Genomic DNA, 23,359 nt, shown 5'->3' on the forward strand with positions numbered 1-23,359 from the left:
ATATATAAATAAAAAATTATAAAATAAGCTTAGAATGAAGTATAACGTATAAAAATACTAAAAATTCCAGCATAAACAATGAAAACAATAAAATAACAATATATAAAAGCATCACTAACATACAAAAACATAATACTATCTTCAAATAACACAGACACAAAACACACATAAATTAAAATAGAGCACGTACACCAGCACAAATACATAAAGTAACAACCACTAAAATCCATTATTACTTAGGCAATAATATCTAAAAGCAAGCATTAAATCAGGTATCATCTAGACAGGTTTTAAATAAAAGCAGATTTTTACAGCATGCCTATAAGGCAAATAATTCCAGATACATATGGCCTCCCCAGGCAGGGTATTCCAAATAAATGGAAACATAACAAAAAGCCCTGTTTCAGTTTGGAAATAGAGAAGGTAACGTCAAAAAGCCTTCATTCGTGATACGCCGTACTCTGATAGGAGCAGCAGGTTTAAATTTTTCAAATAAATTGGGCCCATATCATCTATAGCCTTAAAGGCTAAACAGAGAATCTTAAAGTGACACGGAAAGGAAACTGGTCCTTGGAGTCCTTGTGGTCAACACATTGAAATCGTCAGATTAAAATGCAGTGGGGGGGGGGGGGGTTTGGAAAAGGAATAGAAAAATAAAACAGAAAACATAATATTGCAAATGTATGAGGCACCTTGAGAATTGTGAGTTCTGGTCACCCATCTCAAAAAAGACATAGCAGAAATAGAAAAAGTGCAGAGGAGGCAACAAGAATGATAAATGGTATGGAACAATCTCTTCTATGAAGTGAGGCTACACAGGTTAGGGCTCTTCACCTTCGAAGTGGGGACATGATAGTTTACAAAATCATGAGTGGGGGTGCAAAAGGTAAATAAAGGGTGGTTATTTACCCATTCAAATAATATGAAAATAACCAATAATCAGCAGAGTTAGAGCAAATCATAGCAAGTACTTTTTCACTCAGTGCACAATCAAGCTGTGGAATCTGCCAGAGGCCATGGTCAAGACAACTAGCATATGGGGTTTAAGAGAGATGTGGACAAGTTCCTAGAGGCAAAGACCATAAAACATTTAGTCAGTTGACTAGAGAAAGCTATTGCTATCCGTGGGAGTGAGTAATAGATCTACTTTTTGAGATCTGCTGGGAACTCGTGACCTGGACTGGCCACTGTTGAAGACAGGATGCTGGGCTCAATGGACTTTGGTCTGACCCAGCATGGCATTTCTTATGTTTTGGTAACCAGTGACATTTGCATAGGCTACACATAGTCATAGGGCTTACGTCCAACGTGGTCATGAGTCTTAAGTCCCAGAAGAAATCTAGCTTCTGCTACTCTCCCTCTCGAGAAGGCCTGCAGGGACAAAACTCAGCTGTTAAATCCCTCTTCCTCTTTCCCCCTTCCCAAAGACCCATTAGGCAGAAGAGTGCAGCTGCAGCTGGTACTTCTCTCTAAATACCTCCTGCTGCTGTCTGCTTTTGCTTTCACATGATTCAAACAGTTGATCTGTGCAGGAGGAAAAGAAGTGGGTAGCAAAAGGAGGTGCTCAGAGAGAAGTGCCAGCCGCGGCTCCACTTTCCAGTCTATTCATGGGGGGAAATGGGAAGGTTGGGGGTTGGGTTTTGGAACATGGAAAGAGAATAGGATGAAAGGTAAGGAAGAGGATGGAAGGGTAGATTGGATCAGAGGATTATAGACATAAGTTTGCCTGCTTACTTTGTGGAAGCAAGGGATAGTAAGGTCAGATTGACAGGAGAGAGGGACTGATTCGGCAACAGAGCCTGGAACATTTGTGGGGGGAGGGCAGTACCCTCCATATCCTCAAATTCAGACTATGAGGAGCAGAAGTGGTGGAAGGTAGGGGGCGAGAGGATGATTTGTTGGTGATGGGGGGAGGTGGTTTACCAGAGAAAGAAAGGAGGAACTGTTGAGGGAAAGGATAAGGGGCCTTGATCAATGGAGATGGTAAAGAGATCAACTCAAAAGGGGGAGATGAAGACTGAGAGGGAACAACAGAGGAGAGGAACTTGGGAGATTCAGTGTTTGGACAAGAAGAACTAGAGGTAGAGAAGGGTTGAAAGCCTGCTATGAGTGTATAGTGAGGGCAGAGAAGGAGAAATGGAGAAAAATGAGATGACAAAGAAAGATCAATGTTAGAAAGGAGAGGAATTGAAAACGACAGGCTAGAGAACAAATGAAAGATAGAAACGAGACTCTGAAAAAGGAGCTGGGAGACATAGGAAAGCAGAAAAAGAGATGAGGACCAAAATGATTTGAAAAATGTTCAAACAGCAAAGATAAAAATAAATATATTTTATTTTCAGTTTAGTGAACAGAATATGTCAGCTTCTGGAAATGTACATCTCTGTTTTTGAATTCTGCACTGTGCAGGAGGAAGTACATTTTTGTTACTTTCCATTTTTACACTATGTGCAGAGTCTGGCTTATTGGTGTTTAAATGCTCAGTTTTGATCTGCACATTTCTAATTCTAATTTGTGGTTCCTTATTCTGTATTCAGTATAGTCTGTATATCTGCACGTGTGACCGAGGTGAGGGAATCTGCTAGTGTGTAGTTTCCAGAGTAGCAATCTGGCTTGCTTTGTTTCACTAAGCGATGTATTGGAGTTTGAATCCTGGGAATTAGTGCTGTTTTCATTGTGGCAGATTTGCTACATAGGTTATGTGTGACTTTTTTGCAGGATATTATACTGCAACACATAGTGCCCAATAGTGAAGCTGCTGTTGCCAAGGTAGTATTGGAATTTTAATATTTTGTTTGTATGCTGCATTGAAGGGAGAACCTCCTAGTTCTGCTGTGCACCAGTTATTGGGTGAATTTTGATGGAAATAATGCTCACTGAACTTGAGGTGGAGTCTATATTGGGGTTATGTCCCATCCTGCGTAGACCCCAGACTTCATTGTATTTTCCAACCTAGCAGAAGAGGGGGAAGTTTACTGCATTAGTAGTGCATAGAAGTATCAAAAACCTAAACTGGTCACCAAGGGGAGGGGGGGGCGGGGAGGAGAATTAGGAGGAATCCCTGACGAAGCTACAGACAGTGACACAAGTGAAGCTGGTATATTTTATGGGGAGGGAGGTGCCAATTTCAATTTTCACACTGGGTGCTGGTTGGCCTAGAGCCGGCCTTGGATGAAAGCGCAATTCTCTACTCACATGGTCCTCCCTCTCACTCATGTACTTGGAAGTTTCTCCTTCACAGGGTGGAAATTTCAGACTGAAGAGTCCTGCTTCTGCAGCAGGAGAGGAAGAAGTTTAACAGCTTTACAAACTTCCTTCTAATTCCTTTGGCATAATGGTGAATGGTGAGACCAAGGAGACAAATTTCCCACAGTTCTTCACCACCCTCTCCTCCCTCTACTGAAAGAACAGGAACCTGCTTCCACTCTCTCAGAAGGCAAACTCATCAGGACTGAAGTTTTCCTCATAAGAGCTCTGCACTCCCACCTACTGGCAGAACCTAGGCACTGCATTCTCAAATTGGGAATGGTAGGGAACTAGAACATTCTCCTTCTCTTTGGTAGGTATTCATGCTATACCAATACCATCACTCCTAGCTCCTTCTATTATTTAATATAAATTTAATCATTACTTGATGAGCAAAATTCTCCCCTAAGTAGGTGATTAAAGATACTGTCCTTGGATTCCTGGTTCAAGTACTACAATAAATAGTCAAATGCATTCTGCAACAAGACTAACAAGTGCCAATGTGGAAACTATAAGCCTCTTACTCCTAACATTCCCTCTGTTCTTAAAAGACATACAGGCCGATGCAATATCAGCGCGGGGAAAATGGGCGCTCATTTATTTATTTAAAAGTGTTTGTATACTACTTTTACAATTGAAAATGAATCAAAACGGTTCACAATGTTAAAACATACATAATCTGTGTAAAATAATAAAAAGCATAAAACATAGAGGTAAAACAGAAATAACACAAAACACAACTCTCTTACAAAATAAATACAGAAAAGTGCCAGTAGGTGAGGAAGTCAGGATGGGAGACACATTAATACTTAAGAACCAGTACTAGCAGGGGAATTAAAAGCTTTCTGAAATAAATGTGATTTTAATGATGTCTTAAATTGTTGTTTAGATGGTATAAGACGGAGAAAGTCTGACAATGAATTCCACAGGATAGGGCCCGCTACAGAGAAGGCTCTATTACGCGTTATATGTAATCTGGCAAGTTTAATATTTAATATTTTAAATCGGCTGCCGCAGTATAGAGGAGGCGGCTAATGAAAATTGTGCACCCCTAGTGCCTCCTCAGCAGCAGGCGCCCAAGAGAGGTGGCTGTCACTGGGTTATGAAAACAGGCGCTCGATTTTACGAGTGTCCATTTTCCTAACCTGTGCACAACCATAGGTTAGGAAAATGGATGCTCGTTAATTGAGCATCCCTTTTCCTGACCTAATCACCGGCACACTATTTAAAAAAAATTTTTTTAATGGTTCTCCTCCTTTTTGTTCCTCTGACCTAATATTGCCACGATATTAAGTCAGAGGAAGTACAGAAAAGCAGTATTTTCTGCTTTTCTGTACACTTTTTGGGCTGCTAATGCCTGCCCCAGACAGGCGTCAATTTCTGAGGGTAAAAATGTGCACACTGAGCGGGGGAGAATAGCTAATAGCCTCATCAACATGCATTTGCATGTTATGAGCACCATTAGCTTTGCAGGGGGTTGGACACATGAATCGCCTTATAGCATAAGTGGTTGTGGATGCGCGTCCAAAAAATGCATCCAACCACAGGTTAACTAGTGCGCTCCGCAGAGTGCACTGTATTGCATTGGCCTGATAATTAAAATCATCACTTTTTTAGCCATGTTCTACTGATTCCAGCTTGCCATTCCATGGCTAGCTGCAGGACATTGCCATAGAACCATTTGACTCTCCTGCTTTTTTTCCCCTTGAGACAGAGGGAATAAAGTTAGTGATTAGTTAGGTCCTTGAGCTTACCTGCTGGTGTCCAGGTACTGGAGTCGCTGTAGTAGTGTTTCGGAAACAGTTGCTTTGCTGCCTTCTGCCATCTTGAAACTTTCAGTAACATTCTGACCCTCCTTCCCATCACTGCCCAAGGTTGTCATTGTACATTTTCGTGGAGGTAAGATAGGGGGAGCTTTTATAGGCTCTGTCAGGAAAAAGGGGCGAAGTAATTAAACGGATGAAATAACATTTCTGTACTGTAGACATGTATTCATGTCTACAACAATTACAAAGTGAAACCACCATGCAATGATAGCTGTTATGCAGTTACATCTATTTATAGACAGTGATCTATTGTATTGCTTAACATCCTGGCACAACTCCATTGAGCTTCAGCTTTCATAAATTAAATATTCATCTTTTGAATATCCACATTTTCACAGAAAATTGTACTGAAACGATCAGAAGGCGAAAGAATATTTCAGGCATATTGTAAACAAAAAGTAGAAGTCCACATTCAAAAGCAATTAGCCGAATAACTCAGATGTTATCCAGCTAAGTGAAGATTTGGGCACTAAACTGGCTAATTTCTAGCCAGCTAGAATTTAACCAGATAAGTTAGGGGCATTCTGGGGGTGTAACTGAGAGGAGTTAAGTTAGCTGGCTAAGGGGGTCATTTTCTAAAGGGATCGCACGCGAAAAGGGACTTTTCGCTTGTGATACCTAGATTGGGGTGGCGTCGGGGCGGACTCCGTGACGACTTCGCTGACGGTGAAAGGTAAGAATCCTTATCACCGCCAGTAGTGCGTCCTATAGCGCCACCTTCCATGGTGGCGCTGTTGGGTGCAAAAGCCGGCAGCGATAGCATCGCGCTGGTGCAATCGCTGCCGGTTTTCACAGGCCCGCCCCCTGCTTCGCCCCCCCCCCCCCTGTACCGCGCGATTCACTATTCTCTGCGAGAATAGTGAATCCAGGCCTACGTTCAGAGTTAGTTGGATAACTTAGCCAACTAAGTCTGGTCAGGCCAAAGAGCTGTCCTAAAATTCGCTGGATACAGATAGCTAACTTTAAGATACCCAGCCATATTCAATAGTGCGGCTGCACTACTGAATATACCTCCAAAGTTAGTCGGATAAGTTTATTCGGCAAACTTTGCTATATAGTGACTGAATACGGACCACATAATGTCTAGTTTAAACTGGAATATCATCAGAGTTTCCTCTGTGGATCACTGTAATATTGTATGAAGAAACACTGTATTAAGCATATACGGTATTTCTGGGCAGTGTGCACATCCACATGTTTTGATGCACACTATTCATTTCTGTTCCCCGATTATAATCATTGATGAACCATTATGATTTCTATAAAATCAGTTTTTCATTTTTTATTATTTTTGAAATGCGCATGAAACCAGACTTAATCCTATCAAACATCAGTCCTCAAACTTATCTGACAGAGTTCCCCCAACTCAGTGTTTTGGTATTCACAACTTCCTGCAGAAGGGGGACAATCTGATATGGCACTGTTTCTGTGAAGGCAAGCTGACACATGCGTACTCTTATTACTGATTTGCCTAATTTAATGCTCTAATTTCTATGCCCCCTGCTTTTACTCTTGTAAGTAACCTGCTTAAATTTGTATATAGTCCTGTAAATAGCTCGTTACAGTTTTAATGCTTTAACTTCTATGCCCCCTGCTCTTTGTATAATCCTCCTTGTTTTCCCCTCCCTGTTGATTGTAATTTCTGCCTTTAGTTACAATGTGAACCGGTATGATCTATGCATACTAATACCGGTATATAAAAAGTTTCAAATAAATAAATAAATAATCAACATGCTGCTGAATGTCATCTTTTTTAGTATCGTATACTACTCTCTCGTCTGTATTTAAACCTGCTGGTTGTACTGTATTCAGCAAAAAAAAATAAAAAAAATGCAGTATTGTTTATCCTGATTTAACACCTCCCTGTTGCCTCATGCCATAAATCCTATCTGGCTAACAGACAATTCTCTGTCAAAATAGGTAACTCCGAATCTTCACCTCTCTGCCTCACCCAAGGAGCTCCCCAAGGCTCCTCCCTCTCTTCTACCCTCTTCAATATCTACCTAATCCCCCTCTGCCAGCTCCTGTCTGACCTTGGCTTTAAATTCTACATCTACGCGGATGTTGTACAAATCATCGTACCAATACAAGAATCCATCTCCCAATCCCTAAAATTCTGGGAGAAATGCCTTGCCTCTATTAACTCCTTACTCACAAATCTCCACCTGGCCATCAATTCGTCTAAGACTGAACTCCTCTTCATCTCTAATCCCCAACATCTCAAGCCTGCACTCTCAAGCGACCCTGCATTCAGTGTCATCTCCTCACAGCCCTATGTACGAGACCTCGGTGTCCAGATTGACCAGCACTTAAATTGGAAAAAACACATCAACTTTGTTCTACAGGAAGGCTTTTTCAAGCTCAAAGTTATGAAAAAACTCAAACCCCTACTTCACACCCATGATCTCTGCATAGTCATTCAAGCAACCCTCTCCGCCAAATTGGACTACTGTAACTCCCTACTTCTAGGCCTCCCCTACTCTACTATAAAACCTCTCCAGATGCTGCAGAATGCCGTTGCCAGAACCATTACAAATGCCCGTAAATCCGACCACATAACCCCTATCCTTAAGGACCTCATTGGCTCCCGATCCCCTCCCGCATCCTCTCCAAAACACTCACCATCATACACAAATCCATCTACAATCACAACTCCAGCTGGCTCGACGAGCCCCTCCGCTTCATACAGTCCAACCGCCCCACCAGAGCAGCCCGTAAAGGTACCCTCTACACCCCTTCCCTTAAGTATGCGCACCTCTCCTTCACAAGGAAGCGAGCCCTTTCTATTGCAGGCCCCACCCGTTGGAACTCACTACCCACGAATCTCCACCTTGAGCTATGCACCATCAAATTCAAGAAGAAGCTAAAAACCTGGCTCTTCAAACAGGCTTTCCCAGATTAGGACATATCCCCCAACCTCATTTCAACAATATTATGCTACCAGTTTTAATTGATACGTTATTGTTTACCTGTCTCTTGCGCTTCTCTTCTCTCCCTTCTCTATCATGAAACCCGTTACGCTAGTTCTCTGTACTCCCATTCCCTGCCCCTGTTCATAGTACTTTCTACCTATTGTTTGATGTAAACCGACATGATGTACCCTCCAATGTCGGTATAGAAAAGCCGCTAAATAAATAAATAAATGAATGAAATCATAGATTGAATCAGCGCAAACAATATTGGAGTTTTGTTGCAAACAATACAATAAGCAGGTTTAAATGCAGAGGTGGGATAGTATACATTACTATAAGTCATGAAGTAGTCATTCAACGGCGAGAATTTAGGATAAGTTATTACTAGCCAATAGTGACAGGTTACATGTAGCACATTGATTGGATAATTCCAGTGATAAGAGTACACACGTGTCTGCTTGCCTTCGCAGAAACTCTGCCACATCAGATTGCCTTCCCGATGCAGGAATTGTGAATTCTGAAACACTGACCATCAGGCCATCAGGGGCGGGGAACGGGCGTGCATGATTGAGCGTCTGCTCTCTTAACGCGCACCGATCAACCTCTCCAGGGCTCCCGGTTTAATATTTAAATTGGCCTCTGCAGTAAAAGGGAGGCACTAGGATAAATTGTGCACCCTTAACGCCTTCTCAGCAGCTCAGGAGAGGTGGCTGTCGGTAGGTTAGGGAAACGGACATTCGTAAAATTGAGCATCCCTTTTCCTAACCTGACTGCTGGCACACTTTTTTTAAAAAATGTTTTTTAAAACGTTTTCTTCCTTTTTGTTCTTCTGACTTCATATCGCCACGATATTAAGTCGGAGGAAGTGCAGTATTTTCTGCTTTTCTGTCCACTTCTTGGGCTGCTAAAAAAATGAATGCCTGCTCCTGGCAGGTGTTAATTTCTGAGGGTAAAACTGTGCACATCGGGCACACATTGGGGCAGATTTTCAAAGGGGTTCGCACGTAAGATACGTGCGTAACCCCAGAAAAGCTGCCCCTTCCACCCCCTGCGCGTGCAAGCCCTGGGACGCACGTAAGTCCCGGGGCATTTCGGGGGGCATGGCAGTGGCCTCCGGACCAGCCCCCGGACCAGAACATGGCGCGCCGGCAGCCGGCCCGCGTGCGCAAGTTACGCCTGTCTTGGGCAGGCATAACTTTTGAAATAAAGGTGGGGAGGGGGGGGAATTAGTTAGGGCAGGGGGCGGGTTAGTTAGGGGAAGGAAAGGGAAGGTGGGGGCACCGGAAAGAAAGTTCCCTCCGAGGTCTCTCCAATTTCGGAGCGGTCTCGGAGGGAATGGAGGCAGGCTGCGCGGCTCGGCATGCACAGGTTGCCGATTTTGCGCAGCCTTGTGCGTGCCGACCCCGGATTTTAAAGGATACGCGCGGCTACGTGCGTATCTATTAAAATCCAGCATACTCTTGTTTACGCCGGGTGCGCGAACAAAAGTACACGCTCGCGTACTTTTTAAAAATCTGCCCCATTGTTTTTTTGCATTGGGGAAGAATAGCTAATAGCCTCATGAACATAAATTTACATGTAATGAATGCTATTAGCTTCGCAAGGGGTTGGACATGCATTTTGGAGGTGCTAAAACCCTTATAGTATAAGGGTTGTGGACACTCGTCCAAAACGTGCATCCAGCAACGGGTTAAACAGTGCGCTCGGCTGAGCGAGCTATATTGCATCGGCCTGCTAGTCAAGGAAGCTCTATCTTTCAGATAAGTTTAAGGACAGATAGGATTAAGACTGGCTTTATGTACATTTCAAAAATAATAAAAAATGAAAACATTGACTTTATAGAAATCATGATGGACCATTGATTATAAGTGGAGCACAGAAATGGTGTGCATCAACCAAATGCAGATGAGCACAATGCTTAATCAAAAGCATACAACACTGCAGTCTTCTAAGTGGTTTATATATCTTCCTCTCTATTGTAGTGTTCACTTTAGAAGTTTTTGTGTACAGTTGTTAAATTCTTTTCTCCGATCCTTTCCTCCTGCATAGTTTTTAATATATTTTCCTCTCTTTGGGCCAGATTCATTAAGGTTTTTCTGCCATTTTATGTCTATGGGGAAAAACCCTTAGTGAATCAGGTACTTAGGTGCTGATTTTAAAGGATGTAGGGGAGGTTACACGCGCCAGGCATGTACGCCCGCTCACTCCTTTTAAAATCTACCCCTTAGTGTGTACTTTTAGAAGGTATTTCTTTTCTGCTGCTGTTTAATCCTTTTATCCTGCATCAGAGTTTATTAACCTGGGCTATCCATCTGCATATTTTCACAGTGATCTTGCTTGTAGACCAAAACTCTCCAATTGATATTTATTCACAGCTCTCTGGGCTACATTGTTTGGAATAGGCCTTGCAAACTGAAAAATTTCTTTTACATACCTATAGCGAGTACATTTTGGCTAGTCTTTATATCACATTTCCTTTTTCAAAAGGGAGACAGTAAGAGGAATCATGGAGTTCTAGAGTATGGATTCCATTCTTTGACTAAGAAAGATGTAGGAGGATTTCTGATTACTTAATACATTTTTTAGAAGGATGGACTGAGGGCTAGTTCCTATGCAGAAGGGACATTAAAAAGGAGTCTAGATTATTCTGAAAGGGATTCTTAGAGGACTGTTTTGATGCAAATGCGGTGAGAATCCTGTGTATTCTAAGAAATCAGTGATTTTTTTTTGTCAGTTTTGCTCTGACTGCGGGTATCCCTAGACTGGGAAAATAAGTTTTGTTTGAAAGTTCCCTTTGGAGGGATACCCTCTCTCCCCCCACCCCCCAAAGTGTGGATTCAACAGTGGCTTCTATCAGTTATGTAAGAAGTTGGGGAGCAGTCAGAGGGGAAAGAAGTTTGGTGAAGCTTTCTCTGTCCAGGATGGAATTTGTAGCCATAGCTTCTGAGCCAGGTCCACCGAGCCATCTGCTTGACCATTTCTAGTTTTGAGCCCTCGTAGAAACTGGTGCTCATCTCGAAAACAGGCATCAAACCCGCTATCATTTTATACGCTTAACAGGGGATTACAAGTTAAATATAAAAAGCCTTGGATAATTGCCTTGGATAATTGCCAGGTTCTTGTGGCCTGGTTTGGCCTCTGTTTGGAAACAGGATGCTGGGCTTGATGGACCCTTGGTCTGACCCAGCATGGCAATTTCTTATGTTCTTATGTTCTTTGGTGCCTTACTAGGTGATAAGTTCCTCCCAGCATGCTGTGATTGTCAAGAGTAGGGAGGGGGACTAAAACACTGGCCATGCACTCCCTTTGAAGAGTGGTCAGCATGGTATAGTCCAGGGATGTTAGCAAAAGCAGCCCGAGGTTTTGAGTCAGTGAGTTTGGAGAGAGGTCGTCCCACGAGAACCTTCTGTTGGGCACTTGTGGCGCAGGAGTCCACATAGGCTCGGGCATCCTGGATCAGGTTCGGCCACCAGTAGTAGCGTTGGAGTAAACAAGATGCGGGCCCACCCAGGGTGCCCAGCAAGTCAGGAATCGTGGGCCCAGCGCAAGACCTTTTCACAGAGTCTACGGGGAACTACCGTCTTCCCGACGGGCACTAGTGTAGAGGGAAGCAGGTGAATGCGTGCAGAGTCGATGATGTGCTGTGGTGTATCAGGAATATCTTCGAGCTCAAATGAATGCAAAAGCGCATCCGCCTGTAGGTTCTTCTTTCCCGGGCGATACTTGAGATCAAAGTTGAATCGTGAGAAGAAGAGTGACTAGTGGGCCTGCCTGGCGTTGAGACGCTGGGCTTGTTTTAGATGCTCGAGGTTTTTATGGTCAGTGTAAATAATGAACTGGTTTTGGGCTCCCTTGAGCCAGGGACGCCACTCCTCCAGGGCCAACTTGATGGCAAACAATTTGCAATCATCGACTCCATGGTAACTCTCCGTGCGTGAAAACTTGTGGGAGTAGAAGAAGCACGGGTGGAGCTTGCCCTTGTATGAGCATTGGCTGAGGATGGCGCCAACTCCCACTTAGGAAGTGTCTACCTCAACAATGAACTTCCGGTTGGGGTCCAGGTGTTGCAGACACGGCTTCTTAAGAAAGGCCTCCTTGAGGGCCTTAAAGGCCGAGATTGATTCGGGCGCCCAATTCTTTGGATCCGCGCCTTTCCGGGTCAGGGCTGTAAGGGGTGCCACAATGATGGAGTAATTGGCGATGAACTGGCGATAATAATTGGCAAACCCCAGGAAGCGCTGGAGCGTGAGTAAGCTGGACGGTTGAGGCCAGTCCTGGATCGACTGGAGCTTGCTGGGGTCCATGGCGAAGCCATTCGTGGAAACAATGTAGCTGAGGAAGGGTAGGCTCGGCATCTCGAATATGCACTTGTCTAGTTTGGTGTACAAGTGATGATCCCGGAGGCGCTAAAGGACTTGGCGCATATCCTGACACTGCATCTGTAGGTCCCGGGAATAAATCAGGATGTAATCCAGAATAACGAGCACTTTGGTATAGAGGAGGTCCTGGAAGATCTCGTTCATCGTTCACTGGAAGACCGCCGGGGCATTGCAAAGGCTGAAGGGCATCATGATGCACTTGTAATGCCCATCTCTTATATTGAAGGCGGTCTTCCAGACGTCTGAAGGCACCTTTCAAGTCGAGTTTGGAGAAGACGTGGTGCTCTGCAACCAATCAAAGAGCTTGTTGATTAAGGGTAGCGGGGTGTTTATCCTTGTGGGTGATGGCATTGAGGCCCCTGTAATCTATATAGTGTTGCGTCCGTTGGTCTCAGACGGCTTCGCCCAACATGCCTCACCTCTATTTCAGCCTTCTCCACCAGCCTCGGGAGAATGGCGTCCGTAGCGTCTCCTTGCCGCACCCTCCGGCGTCCCCGGAGCGGCTTTGGTGCGGCGTCCCACCATGTTGACCTGAGGCCTCCTAGAGCATGTGCGCACGCATGCCTCACATCTTGTAGCAGTGTTGGAGCGAATCTCGGGAGTGTCTCCCTCGAGTGACGTCACTGCTTCCTATTACAAAAGGTTGCCCATTTGCTGACTCTTGCTGAGTTAGCAATGGACTGGATTCGCTCCGGTCTGAAGCTGCTCTGCCTTCTGCTGCTGCTGCTGGAAGCTATCTACACCCTCCGGGATTCTACCAACTTGGGTACCCGCTCCTCGGGGCCCTCTGCTTATTTCCAGGTGCCTATCCTGAATCCAGGTACTCGCTCCTCGAGGGCCTGTGTGTCTATCCTGGTGCCTGCTACCAATTCTTCTACCTGCTGGAACACTACCTATCAGCTACAGATAGGGGCGGATTTTCAGAGCCCTGCTCACGTAAATCCACCCAAAACCGGGCGGATTTATGCGAGCAAGGCCCTGCGCGCCGGTAAGCCTATTTTACATAGGCCTACCGGCGCGCGCAGAGCCCCGGGACTCGCGTAAGTCCCGGGGTTTTCGGAGGGGGCGTGTCGGGGGGCGGGCCCGAACCGCGTGGCGTTTTCGGGGCGTGTCGGGAGCGTTCCGGGGGCGTGGCTACGGCCTGGGGCGGCCCGGGGGCGTGGCCGCGCCCTCCGGACCCGCCCCCAGGTCGCGTCCCGGCGCGCAGGAGGCCCGCTGATGCGCGGGGATTTTTCCCCCGACAAAGGTAAGGGGAGGGCAAAGGAAAGTTCCCTCCGAGGCCGCTCCGATTTTGGAGCGGCCTTGGAGGGAACGGGGGTAGGCTGCGCGGCTCGGCGCGCGCCAGCTATACGAAATCGATAGCCTTGCACGCGCCGATCCAGGTTTTTAGCAGATACGCGCGGCTCCACGCGTATCTACTAAAATCCAGCGTACTTTTGTTTGCGCCTGGAGCGCAAACAAAAGTAGGCTATTCGCGCTCCTTTTAAAATCCGCCCCACAGTGAGTACAACTTCTCCCAGTCTGTTCATTTACTTCAGGCCCTACACCACCATTGTGGAACTGGTCTCCTCTGCCAAGGATCACAGACTGCTGCTACCTATCCTCTCTCTACTGCTCATTGGGAACTCTATCTACTCAGCTACAAGGGAGTGTGTTCTAACATCTGCCAGTCTGTCTCTCCTACAGTGCCTCACTGAATATCTGCATCGGAGTCTTATACCACCATTGTGGGACGTGCATCCAGAGTTTGCAGAGGACAAACTGGAGACTCCCCTTGGAGTGTGTCGCAAAGAAAACTGAAGATGAGAGAAGGAAGGGCAAGCACTGGGTATAAGGTATTGTTCAGCGATATCCTTAAAACAAAGAACTCATTTAGTGTATTCCCAGAATAATATTATTTTTTCCATCCAAGGGAGAACAGGAGACTATTGGGATAATACAAAGGGACTACTGATAAGTTTATTGCTGAATTTGATTTATTGTTGTGATTATGGATGCTACAGAAAGAGTGGTGTTTTGATGCCAATTGATTAACATTGGCCATGTTGATCAGTAAATTTTTAGTTTGGAACACCTGCCTGGTTACTGGCATGGAAATGTAAAGAAATTAAGACTGAGCTTACACCCACAGAAATACTTTCTACACAGTATCTTGGGCACTGGAGGGATATCCTTCTCCATTCAGAGAATCCACACCAGAGTTTGGAAACACTCTGCCGGGGACTAAACCTGGTATTTAATGTGACTTCTTCCATCATGGCAACCACTAGAATTAGGGTTTTACAAAATATACAGAATCCATGAAAGGCAAAGTATATTGGCCACTTCAATTTGGCTGTCCTGGAGTAAGTTGTGGAATGAATAAGTCTAAAAAAGTTTGCAAAACTTAGTCCTACCTGACTCATCCTCTGGTTCTTCAGGTACCTCCTCTTCCAGTTGTACTGTGTGCTGTAGGTGGGTGACCAGCCCCATGTTGCCTTTCTTATAATGTTCAATCAGGTCCTCCAGGCTATCGAAATACATCATGGGAACACCTTCTGAAGCCTAGGGAACCCATCCCCAAAACAGAGAAATTAGCTGTGCTGGAGTGTTTCCACGTGCCCATTTTGCCACAAATACACACAGTGCATGAATGTAATCCACTTTCAAGTGTCTGAAATGTGGAATATAAATCAAAATAAATGAATAAATAAAACAAGTGGATGGGAAATAGTGGCAGCAAAGAACTTGCAAAGTGAACACAGTTAAAGCAAATCAGATGTCTGTGCCAGCTGCACATTCATGTAACCACCAACAGCCTTTCAGAGTAGGCCATTAACGCCCACGCTTCAGCTAGTGTCAGCAAAAAATGTTCAAGCCACAAAGATAAGTGGAAGCTAGAGAGAGGAAACCCATCTTCTTTCTGAAACCCCTATAACTTCAGAATATATGCCTGTGAGAGAATGTTTGTGTGGGAGTAGTGACAGCTATCAGCACTAAACCAGTGTCATATGGTATGCTTTCTCTGCTGTTTTCTATACAGAATAAAAATAAATGCAGATGTCCTAGGCCAGTGGTGGCCAACTCCGGACCTTGAGAGCCACAGACAGACCAGATTTTCAGGATACCCACAATGAATGTGCATGAGATAGATTTGCAAAGAATAGATGCAATTCATGCAAATCTAACTCATGCATATTCATTGTGGGTATCCTGAAAACCTGGCCTGTTTGTGGCTCTTGAGGACCAGAGTTGGCCACCCTTACCCTAGGCAAATGGACACAGAAGTGGCTTATGAAAGTTAATATTGATAGTATCGTGCACTTGGGGGTAGAACAATAAATGTTATACTTTGGAGGGGTAGTACTTGTTAACACTAATGATGAAAAGAAGCTGAGCATAATAGTTGGTGATAAACTGAAAATGAGCGCACCAGATAACTTGTTACCCCAACTTCTTGAAAAAAATGTCAAAGCTTGGCTGTTTAGTCAGGCCTTCCTCTGCACTCCATAGCACAGTATCTGCCCACCAGAAGTCTTCCTGACCGCGAATACCACAAGGTTTGACACTTCTGAGCTACCTCTGTTAGGATTTTGCCTGTTTCATGGCCTGCATAGCTCTCTGCTTCAACGGCAGGGGAGAAAGTCTGATACTTCACGCATATCCAGCATAGCTCTCTGCTTCAACGGCAGGGGAGAAAGTCTGATACTTCACTTTCAATGCATATCCAACATAACTCTCTGCTTCAACGGCAGGGGAATGAAGAAAAATGGATCTATATACAGACAGCAACCAGCAAGGACTAAATTACATAGTCTGGGTAAGCAAAAGCATGGGTGTAGCTTGCTTATTGCGGCGGTTACTACCCCTAGCTAATCAAGCTAGATATTTCACGTAGATGCAGCTTCAACACTGATCTCTACATTAATGGTGGGGGTGGAAGGGAAATAGAACCAAAAGGTTACTAAGAGCCAAGAGTAACAGATAAATATGAAAAAAAAAAGTGCTAAGCTTGCTGGGCAGACTGGATGGGCCGTTTGGTCTTCTTCTGCCGTCATTTCTATGTTTCTATGTTTCTCCTACCTTCTTGACACCTCCCTCTTAAAGGGGCCCTCAGAAAGCCTCTCTTCTAGCCTTGCCAGGCTCCTCCTCACTGCCCTTGCTATGCCCAAGTCCCAACCTTATGTAAACCTGTCTTACCAGAAGTTCCCTGTCTTCTCATGGTGTCACTTCTGGCTCCATGACCTGACCCCTGGTTTTGTCTTGCTTTCTCTTGTAACTTATGGGCCTTCTGCCTTGCTCTAGCCTTGTCTTGTAGCCTGCAGGCCTTCTGCTTTGCTCTAGCCTTGTCTTGTGGCCTATGGGCCTTCTGCCTTGAGCTTTGCCTTGATACCTTCGGGCCTACTCTCTCTACAGCCTTGTTGCCTTTGGGCTTGTATGTTCTTTGTTCAGTGTTTTCCTTGTCTGACTTCTGCCCTTTTCTGCCTTGTTGGTTTTGTCTGGTTAGTTCCATTCTCCTGTCCAGTCTTGTCTGTACCAGTTCTTGTCTTTGCCTTGCCTTAACTGTATCTTGTCTAGTTCCAGGTCCTGTTTGTATCCAGCTCTTGCTTTGTTCTGCTTGCCAGTCTGCCTGCTTTGTGCCCTGCTTGCCAAGCCAGTCCTGCCTTGTCTTCAGTCACAGTTTCCAGCCAGCCTTGTTCTGCTTGTCTACAGCCTGCCTCTTCCAAGCCCTGTCTCCAGCTTGCGTTGTCCTGCCTGTTCAAGCCTTGATGTGCTGCCACTGCAGAGACCTACTGACCCCCAGAACCCAAGGGCTCAACCTGCAAGGGAGGGGACTAGCTAGGTGGAAGCTTGGCCCTTTTCTTATTACAAATTCTGCCTTGGCATCCCATGCTACTCCCCAGGTGAGTGTCCCTGACTCATGGAGCCTTAACAGAACAGACTCAGGGAGCCATAACAACCTCTATCCAACTGGTTCTTAATATCTCTCACATCACTGGTGTTTAAATGTACTATTTAATTATATATATGCAATTTCTATCCAACACACCCACTTCTTCATCATCATCATCATCATCATCATCTAATTATGGCATGCCTTTCCAGCCAAAGAGTTCAAGCTGTTTTAGATACTGAAGTAATGACATAGTACATAATTGCAGATGTGCAAAATACACGTAAACAAGTGAGTGAATTGAGCATGATATCACAAATGCAGGTAATGAGTTGAGTATTAACATATGGAGGCTGTACAGGATACTGAAAAATAAACAAGTATAAGTAGTGATGTTAACCTAGGTAGGCAAACCAGTTGAAGGGAATTGTACCATGACTGCTGGATAATAAGGCCCAGAGAATCCTATTTGTGGAGTATATCCATCAATAGAAGGCACATAGGTCCAGAGCATTATTATGGTCAGATGGCATGTGTCAGAGGTAGCTTGTGAACATAGTGCACATAGTGCAGTGTGTCAAGGTAGTGTAATATTGCTTAGGAGCTATATATATTCGCCTTAGTGGATCCAATTGTTTAGATAGTCATGTTCTAATAGGACTGCTAAGGTTTATTGTGATCTTGTGGTCTACATTCAGATACTGGTAGGAGTAGCATCGTTCCTTTACTGTTGTTGATGGCTGTATGCGCAGTCTGCTTGAGTTGTGTCATTCAGCTGGTGTCAAATGCTTCTCCGAAGAGTCAGGTCTTCACTAGTTTCCTGAAGGCTGTGAGATCTGGAGCCTGCCTGATATGAATAGGTAAGAAGTTTTATTGTGTCAGAGCACAGCCTGCAAAGATTTTCTTCCCAATGTCGATGAGGCTCACTGTCTTGGGGGATGGCACTTCCAGTTGTGCCTGAGATTGTGAGCACAGATGAAGAGCACCCCACTTCTTATTTATTTACTTGTGATCTACCTCATATCTATATATTACATCTGAATACATCCATTACTTATGTACTGAATGCCTTGTTACTTACAATATGTAATGCATCTTGGATTTAACTTTAAGAAAAAGTGGAATAACAATAGCTCACAAATACATAGCAGCAGCAATCTGTTACGCTCTCCTTCTCCTGAGGGAAGGAGTTAGCAATCTGCTGTCGCTCACCCCGCCAGGAGGGTGGAGTTAGCAAGCTGTTCTGCTGTTCTCCTGAAGGGGGAATGAGTAACGATATGACATGATCTGCTCCTCCAGAAGGGAGGAGTTAGCTATCTGTAGATCTGTTAGCAAACTGCTGTTAGATGCTCCTATAAGGAAAGGAGGTAGCACTCTGATACCGATATGTTAAGGAGTAGCAATCTATTATGGATCAACTCTCCAAGGAAGAGAAGTTGGCAATCTTGTATAAGAACACTCTTCTGAGGAGAGGAGCTAACAATAGGTATATAGTAGGGATGTGAATCGTGTGATCGATCGTCTTAATGATCGATTTTGACTGGGGGGGGGGGAGGGAAATCTGATCGTCATGGTTTTTTTTGTTAAAAAATCGTCAAATCGTAAATCGGCGAGAAAACCAGCACACCAAAACAACCCTAAAACCCACCCCGACCCTTTAAAACAAATCCCCCACCTCCCGAATCCCCCCAAAATGTTTTAAATTACCTGGGGTCCAGTGGGGGGGTCCCGGCGCGATCTCCCGCTCTCGGGCCACGGCTGCGTTAATAGAAATGGCGCCAGTGGCCCTTTGCCCTTACCATATGACAGGGCAAAGGTAGCGCCGGTGCCATTTTGGTTCCTGTCACCCGACGCCACGAGTGCAGGAGATCGCTCCCGGACCCCCGCTGGACCCCCAGGGACTTTTGGCCAGCTTGGGGGGGGGCCTCCTGACCCCCAAAAGACTTACCAAAAGTCCAGCGGGGGTCCGGGAGCGACCTCCTGCACTCGGGCCGTATTGCCAATATTCAAAATGGCGCCGGCGCTACCGGCCCGAGTGCAGGAGGTCGCTCCCGGACCCCCGCTGGACTTTTGGCAAGTCTTGTGGGGGTCAGGAGGCCCCCCCAAGCTGGCCAAAAGTCCCTGGGGGTCCAGCGGGGGTCCGGGAGCAATCTCCTGCACTCGTGGCGTCGGGTGACAGGAACCAAAATGGTGCCGGCGCTACCTTTGTCCTGTCACGGCGCCATTTCTATTAACGCAGCCGTGGCCCGAGAGCGGGAGATCGCGCTAGGACCCCCCCCCCCCCCCCACTGGACCCCAGGTAATTTAAAACATTTCGGGGGGGTTCAGGAGGGTGGGGGATTTGTTTTAAAGGGTCGGGGTGGGTTTTAGGGTTGTTTTGGTGTGCCGGTTTTCCTGCCCTTCCCCCTCCCCCGATTTACGATTTTTTGATGATAAATCAGGGGAATTGCTATTGTATCGCGGCTCTAACGATTTTTGACGATTTAAAATATATCTGACGATTGTTTTAAATCGTCAAAAAACGATTCACATTCCTAGTATATAGTACTTCGCTACTGAGATAGCAATCTATCGAGTAGCAATCTGTATATATAAGCTGCTGGCAAGTCTCAAGTAAGAGTAGTAGCTGTCTATATAATACTTCCGTGAGTGGAGTTAGTGGTCTGTAGTGGTTGGCTCCCACAGAGTGACAATAGTGAAAGGAATGACCACTTTGAGGAAATGGTGAATCCCTGGGCCGATGGCAGGTGACAGCGCCCTCAGGAGGAGATCCCGAGAGGAACCACCGGCCAGGCTAGAATATGAGATAAACACAATAGTTCTTTATTAGACTGGAAGCTGGACCACCAGAGGAGTCTTCTGAGTATTCTGGCAATCTGAAATCAAGAAGAGAGAGCGGAGCTCCCGTGGAGCGGGTACTCCTGGTAAGTTTGAAAAAGCTGAGCAGTGGAGAAGGATTTCCCTCGCTGACTCTGATCATTGTTGCAAGTATCGTGGACTGCCGAAGCAAGTCCTGTTGGAGTTCCTTGCTAACTCGTTAGAGGTTAGCAAACAAAGACCTTTTAAAGTACAAATGGATGACTTCACTACAGGGGGACGTCCCCAAGGTTCTCGCCCTTACTGGTACAAAGTCTGGAGCGGGCACACGCGCGCACCCTTACATCATCAGGAACATGGCGGATCCGTAGCGTCAGGCCAGACCAGGGGAACCGGGACCAAGAGGCGGAGAGAAACCGCGGCTGCATCTGTCCGTCAGAGCCGAAGGGAGTCGCATCCCAGGTAGAGAGGGTGGAGCGAGGGGCGAGAAGAGGCACGAACGCAACACAATCAAAGCTAGATATACCAAAGGGCCTGATTCATTTAAAGGCTTTTCTGCCATTCCACATCACTAGGAAAAGCCCTTGATGTAGCAGGCCCTAAGTGTCCATTAAACAAGCCATATCTAGTGTGCGGGGTTCAATTTTGGGTGCACATCCTAAAGAACCCCCCCCCCCCCCCCATAAAAATACAAGAAAGAGCCACTATGCCACTAAAGGGGACAGAAGAGATTATATATTTTCAAAAATTTCCAAGCTTGAGCAACTTTCCTTATGAAAAATATTGCCTGGTAGGATGTTGGGGGCTAGAGGAAGATGGACTGCCAGAATATGGGCTGTACAGGGATCTTGCAGACCATGTTCTTCTACCCATCCTACACTAACAGTGGAAGACTTTATTCTTTTATATGTTTTTAATATTTATTTTTCTTTTAATAGGTAATTGTTTTATGTTGATTGGTATTGACTTTATTTTTATTATGCTCTGTTTTATTTGTACTAGAATTTGTTAAACCGCTGTGATGGCTACACCGAATGACGGTATACAAAAACCGACAAATAAAACAGAAACAATAAGGAATACAAGGGGGTATCTCAGAACATTTTGCAACAGACAGCGCATCTACACAGCTAAATACCCTAAAAAGAAAATCTAATATTTTTGGAAAAGCAAAATATTGCAACATATAATAATAAAGCTAGACTTAGAAAAGTGCCAGTCCAGAGAAGTAAACATATTTGGAGTTGGGAAAGAATTTTTTCAGCATGCTATAATAGTGCCACCAGATGTATTGTGCTATTTTATGTTATTTCCTCCAGGTTATCAATCAGCGATGTCTGGCCCCTGGTCTTCTTTCAAGCTAAGCAAATGTGCAGCTGTTCTTCCAGCTTTTGGTGAATTCTGGTAGATTGTAAACAGCACTGATGATTCCACTGGAAGCATTGAGTGGTTTCCATTAGAACATTGCATACTGGGTCAGACCAAGGGTCCATCAAGCCCAGCATCCTATTTCCAACAGTGGCCAATCCAGGCCATAAGAACCTGGCAAGTACCCAAACACTAAGTCTATCCCATGTTACATTTGCTAGTAATAGCAGTGGCTATTTTCTGAGTCTACTTAATTAATAGCAGGTAATGGACTTATCCTCCAAGAACTTATCCAATCCTTTTTAAAACACAGCTACACTAACTGCACTAACCACATCCTCTGGCAACAAATTCCAGAGTTTAATTGTGCGTTGAGTGAAAAAGAACTTTCTCTGATTAGTTTTAAATGTGCCACATGCTAACTTCATGGAGTGCCCCCTAGTCTTTCTATTATCCGAAAGAGTAAATAACTGTTTTACATTAACCTGTTCTAGACCTCTCTTGATTTTAAACACCTCTATCATATCCCCCCTCAGCCGTCTCTTCTCCAAGCTGAAAAGTCCTAACCTCTTTAGTCTTTCCTCATAGGGGAGCTGTTCCATTCCCTTTATCATTTTGGTCATCCTTCTCTTACCTTCTCCATTGCAACTATATCTTTTTTGAGATGCGGTGACCACATCTACCGGTTTATCTTTGTCCACATGTTTATTCACCCCTTCAAAAAAGTGAAGCAGCTTTGTGAGGAAAGACTTGCCTTGGGTAAAGCCATGCTGACTTTGTTCCATTAAACCATGTCTTTCTATATGTTCTGTGATTTTGATATTTAGAACACTTTCCACTATTTTTCCTGGCACTGAAGTCAGGCTCACTGGTCTATAGTTTCCCGGATCGTCCCTGGAGCCCTTTTTAAATATTGGGGTTACATTAGCTATCCTCCAGTCTTCAGGTACAATGGATGATTTTAATGATAGGTTACAAATTTTTACTAATAGGTCTGAAATTTCTCTTAGCCTTTCTTATGAATGTCTTACATTTAACTTGCCAACGATTATGCCAACATAACTTTTACTAATAAATGATGTAGCTGATGGAAAAAGTTCTTTACAGCATTTGCTGTACCAAAATATACTGTTATAGATTTAATTCTTGAATACATTTGTGGCCTTTATTCTTTATTTTAGAATATTTATCCATTTCATAATATACAAACAAGCATACTACTACTCACAAAAATTAGGGCAAACTCCAGCATAAGAACAAGAGAAACAAACAAGTCAAAAAGATAAAACATTATCACTATATTGCCCCATTACAAAACCATAAGAAAAGGTGTATGACGGAGCTAAGGGAACAGACTCAGTACGAACAAAAAAAATCAGAAAGAAAAAAACTCGACTGCTATTAATAAAACTGCTTCTCTACAAATCAAGTAGGTTTAGGAGTAGAGGCGGGATTCATAGCTCTCCTACTATCCAATAACAACTTCAACAGACTTGGTTCGTAAATAAGCATTTTAATCTCACCTAATTTAATTAAGGATCTCCTCCTGCTTTAAGTCTGTTTGCAAATATCAGGGAAAATCCAAATCTTATGGCCCATAGACAAAGCATCTTTATTAATAAAGAACAATCTTGTAATTAAATGATGTAATTCAGAAGAGCAGGATACAATAAGAGTTGCATGATCATTTATAACATCGTTAGACTAGTCAAGAAAAGTAGCTAAACTGAAAGAACCAGAAGAAAGTAATGAAATATCAGAAATTATCTTCTTTCTTGGCAAAAGCTACATAATGCATCTTAGACAGCACGGGCAAATGCTGATCAGAAATACCAAAAATATCCTTCGTATATTTTTTTCACAAGTTCCTTAGAACCAATTAGAGAGAAGTGAGGAAAATTCAGTAACCAAAAATTTAAAAATCCCATCTGTTCTTGA

General features: G+C 44.4%; 1 protein-coding gene across 4 annotated transcripts in view; it reads right to left on the minus strand.

Moving 5' to 3' along the window:
* The window catches only part of INPP5D (inositol polyphosphate-5-phosphatase D), a 243,623-nt gene that overhangs the window by 145,581 nt on the left and 74,683 nt on the right, over window positions 1–23,359 (minus strand). For all 4 annotated transcript variants that reach the window (XM_029616170.1, XM_029616171.1, XM_029616172.1 and 1 more), the window contains 2 exons: window positions 14,760–14,907; window positions 5,001–5,172 (listed from right to left, as the gene is read on the minus strand). In XM_029616170.1, coding sequence (XP_029472030.1) covers window positions 5,001–5,172; window positions 14,760–14,907 — 320 coding nt within the window. The remainder of the gene's footprint in view (window positions 1–5,000; window positions 5,173–14,759; window positions 14,908–23,359) is intronic.

Source organism: Rhinatrema bivittatum, chromosome 9 (genome assembly GCF_901001135.1).
Source record: "Rhinatrema bivittatum chromosome 9, aRhiBiv1.1, whole genome shotgun sequence".
Lineage (NCBI taxonomy): Eukaryota > Metazoa > Chordata > Amphibia > Gymnophiona > Rhinatrematidae > Rhinatrema > Rhinatrema bivittatum.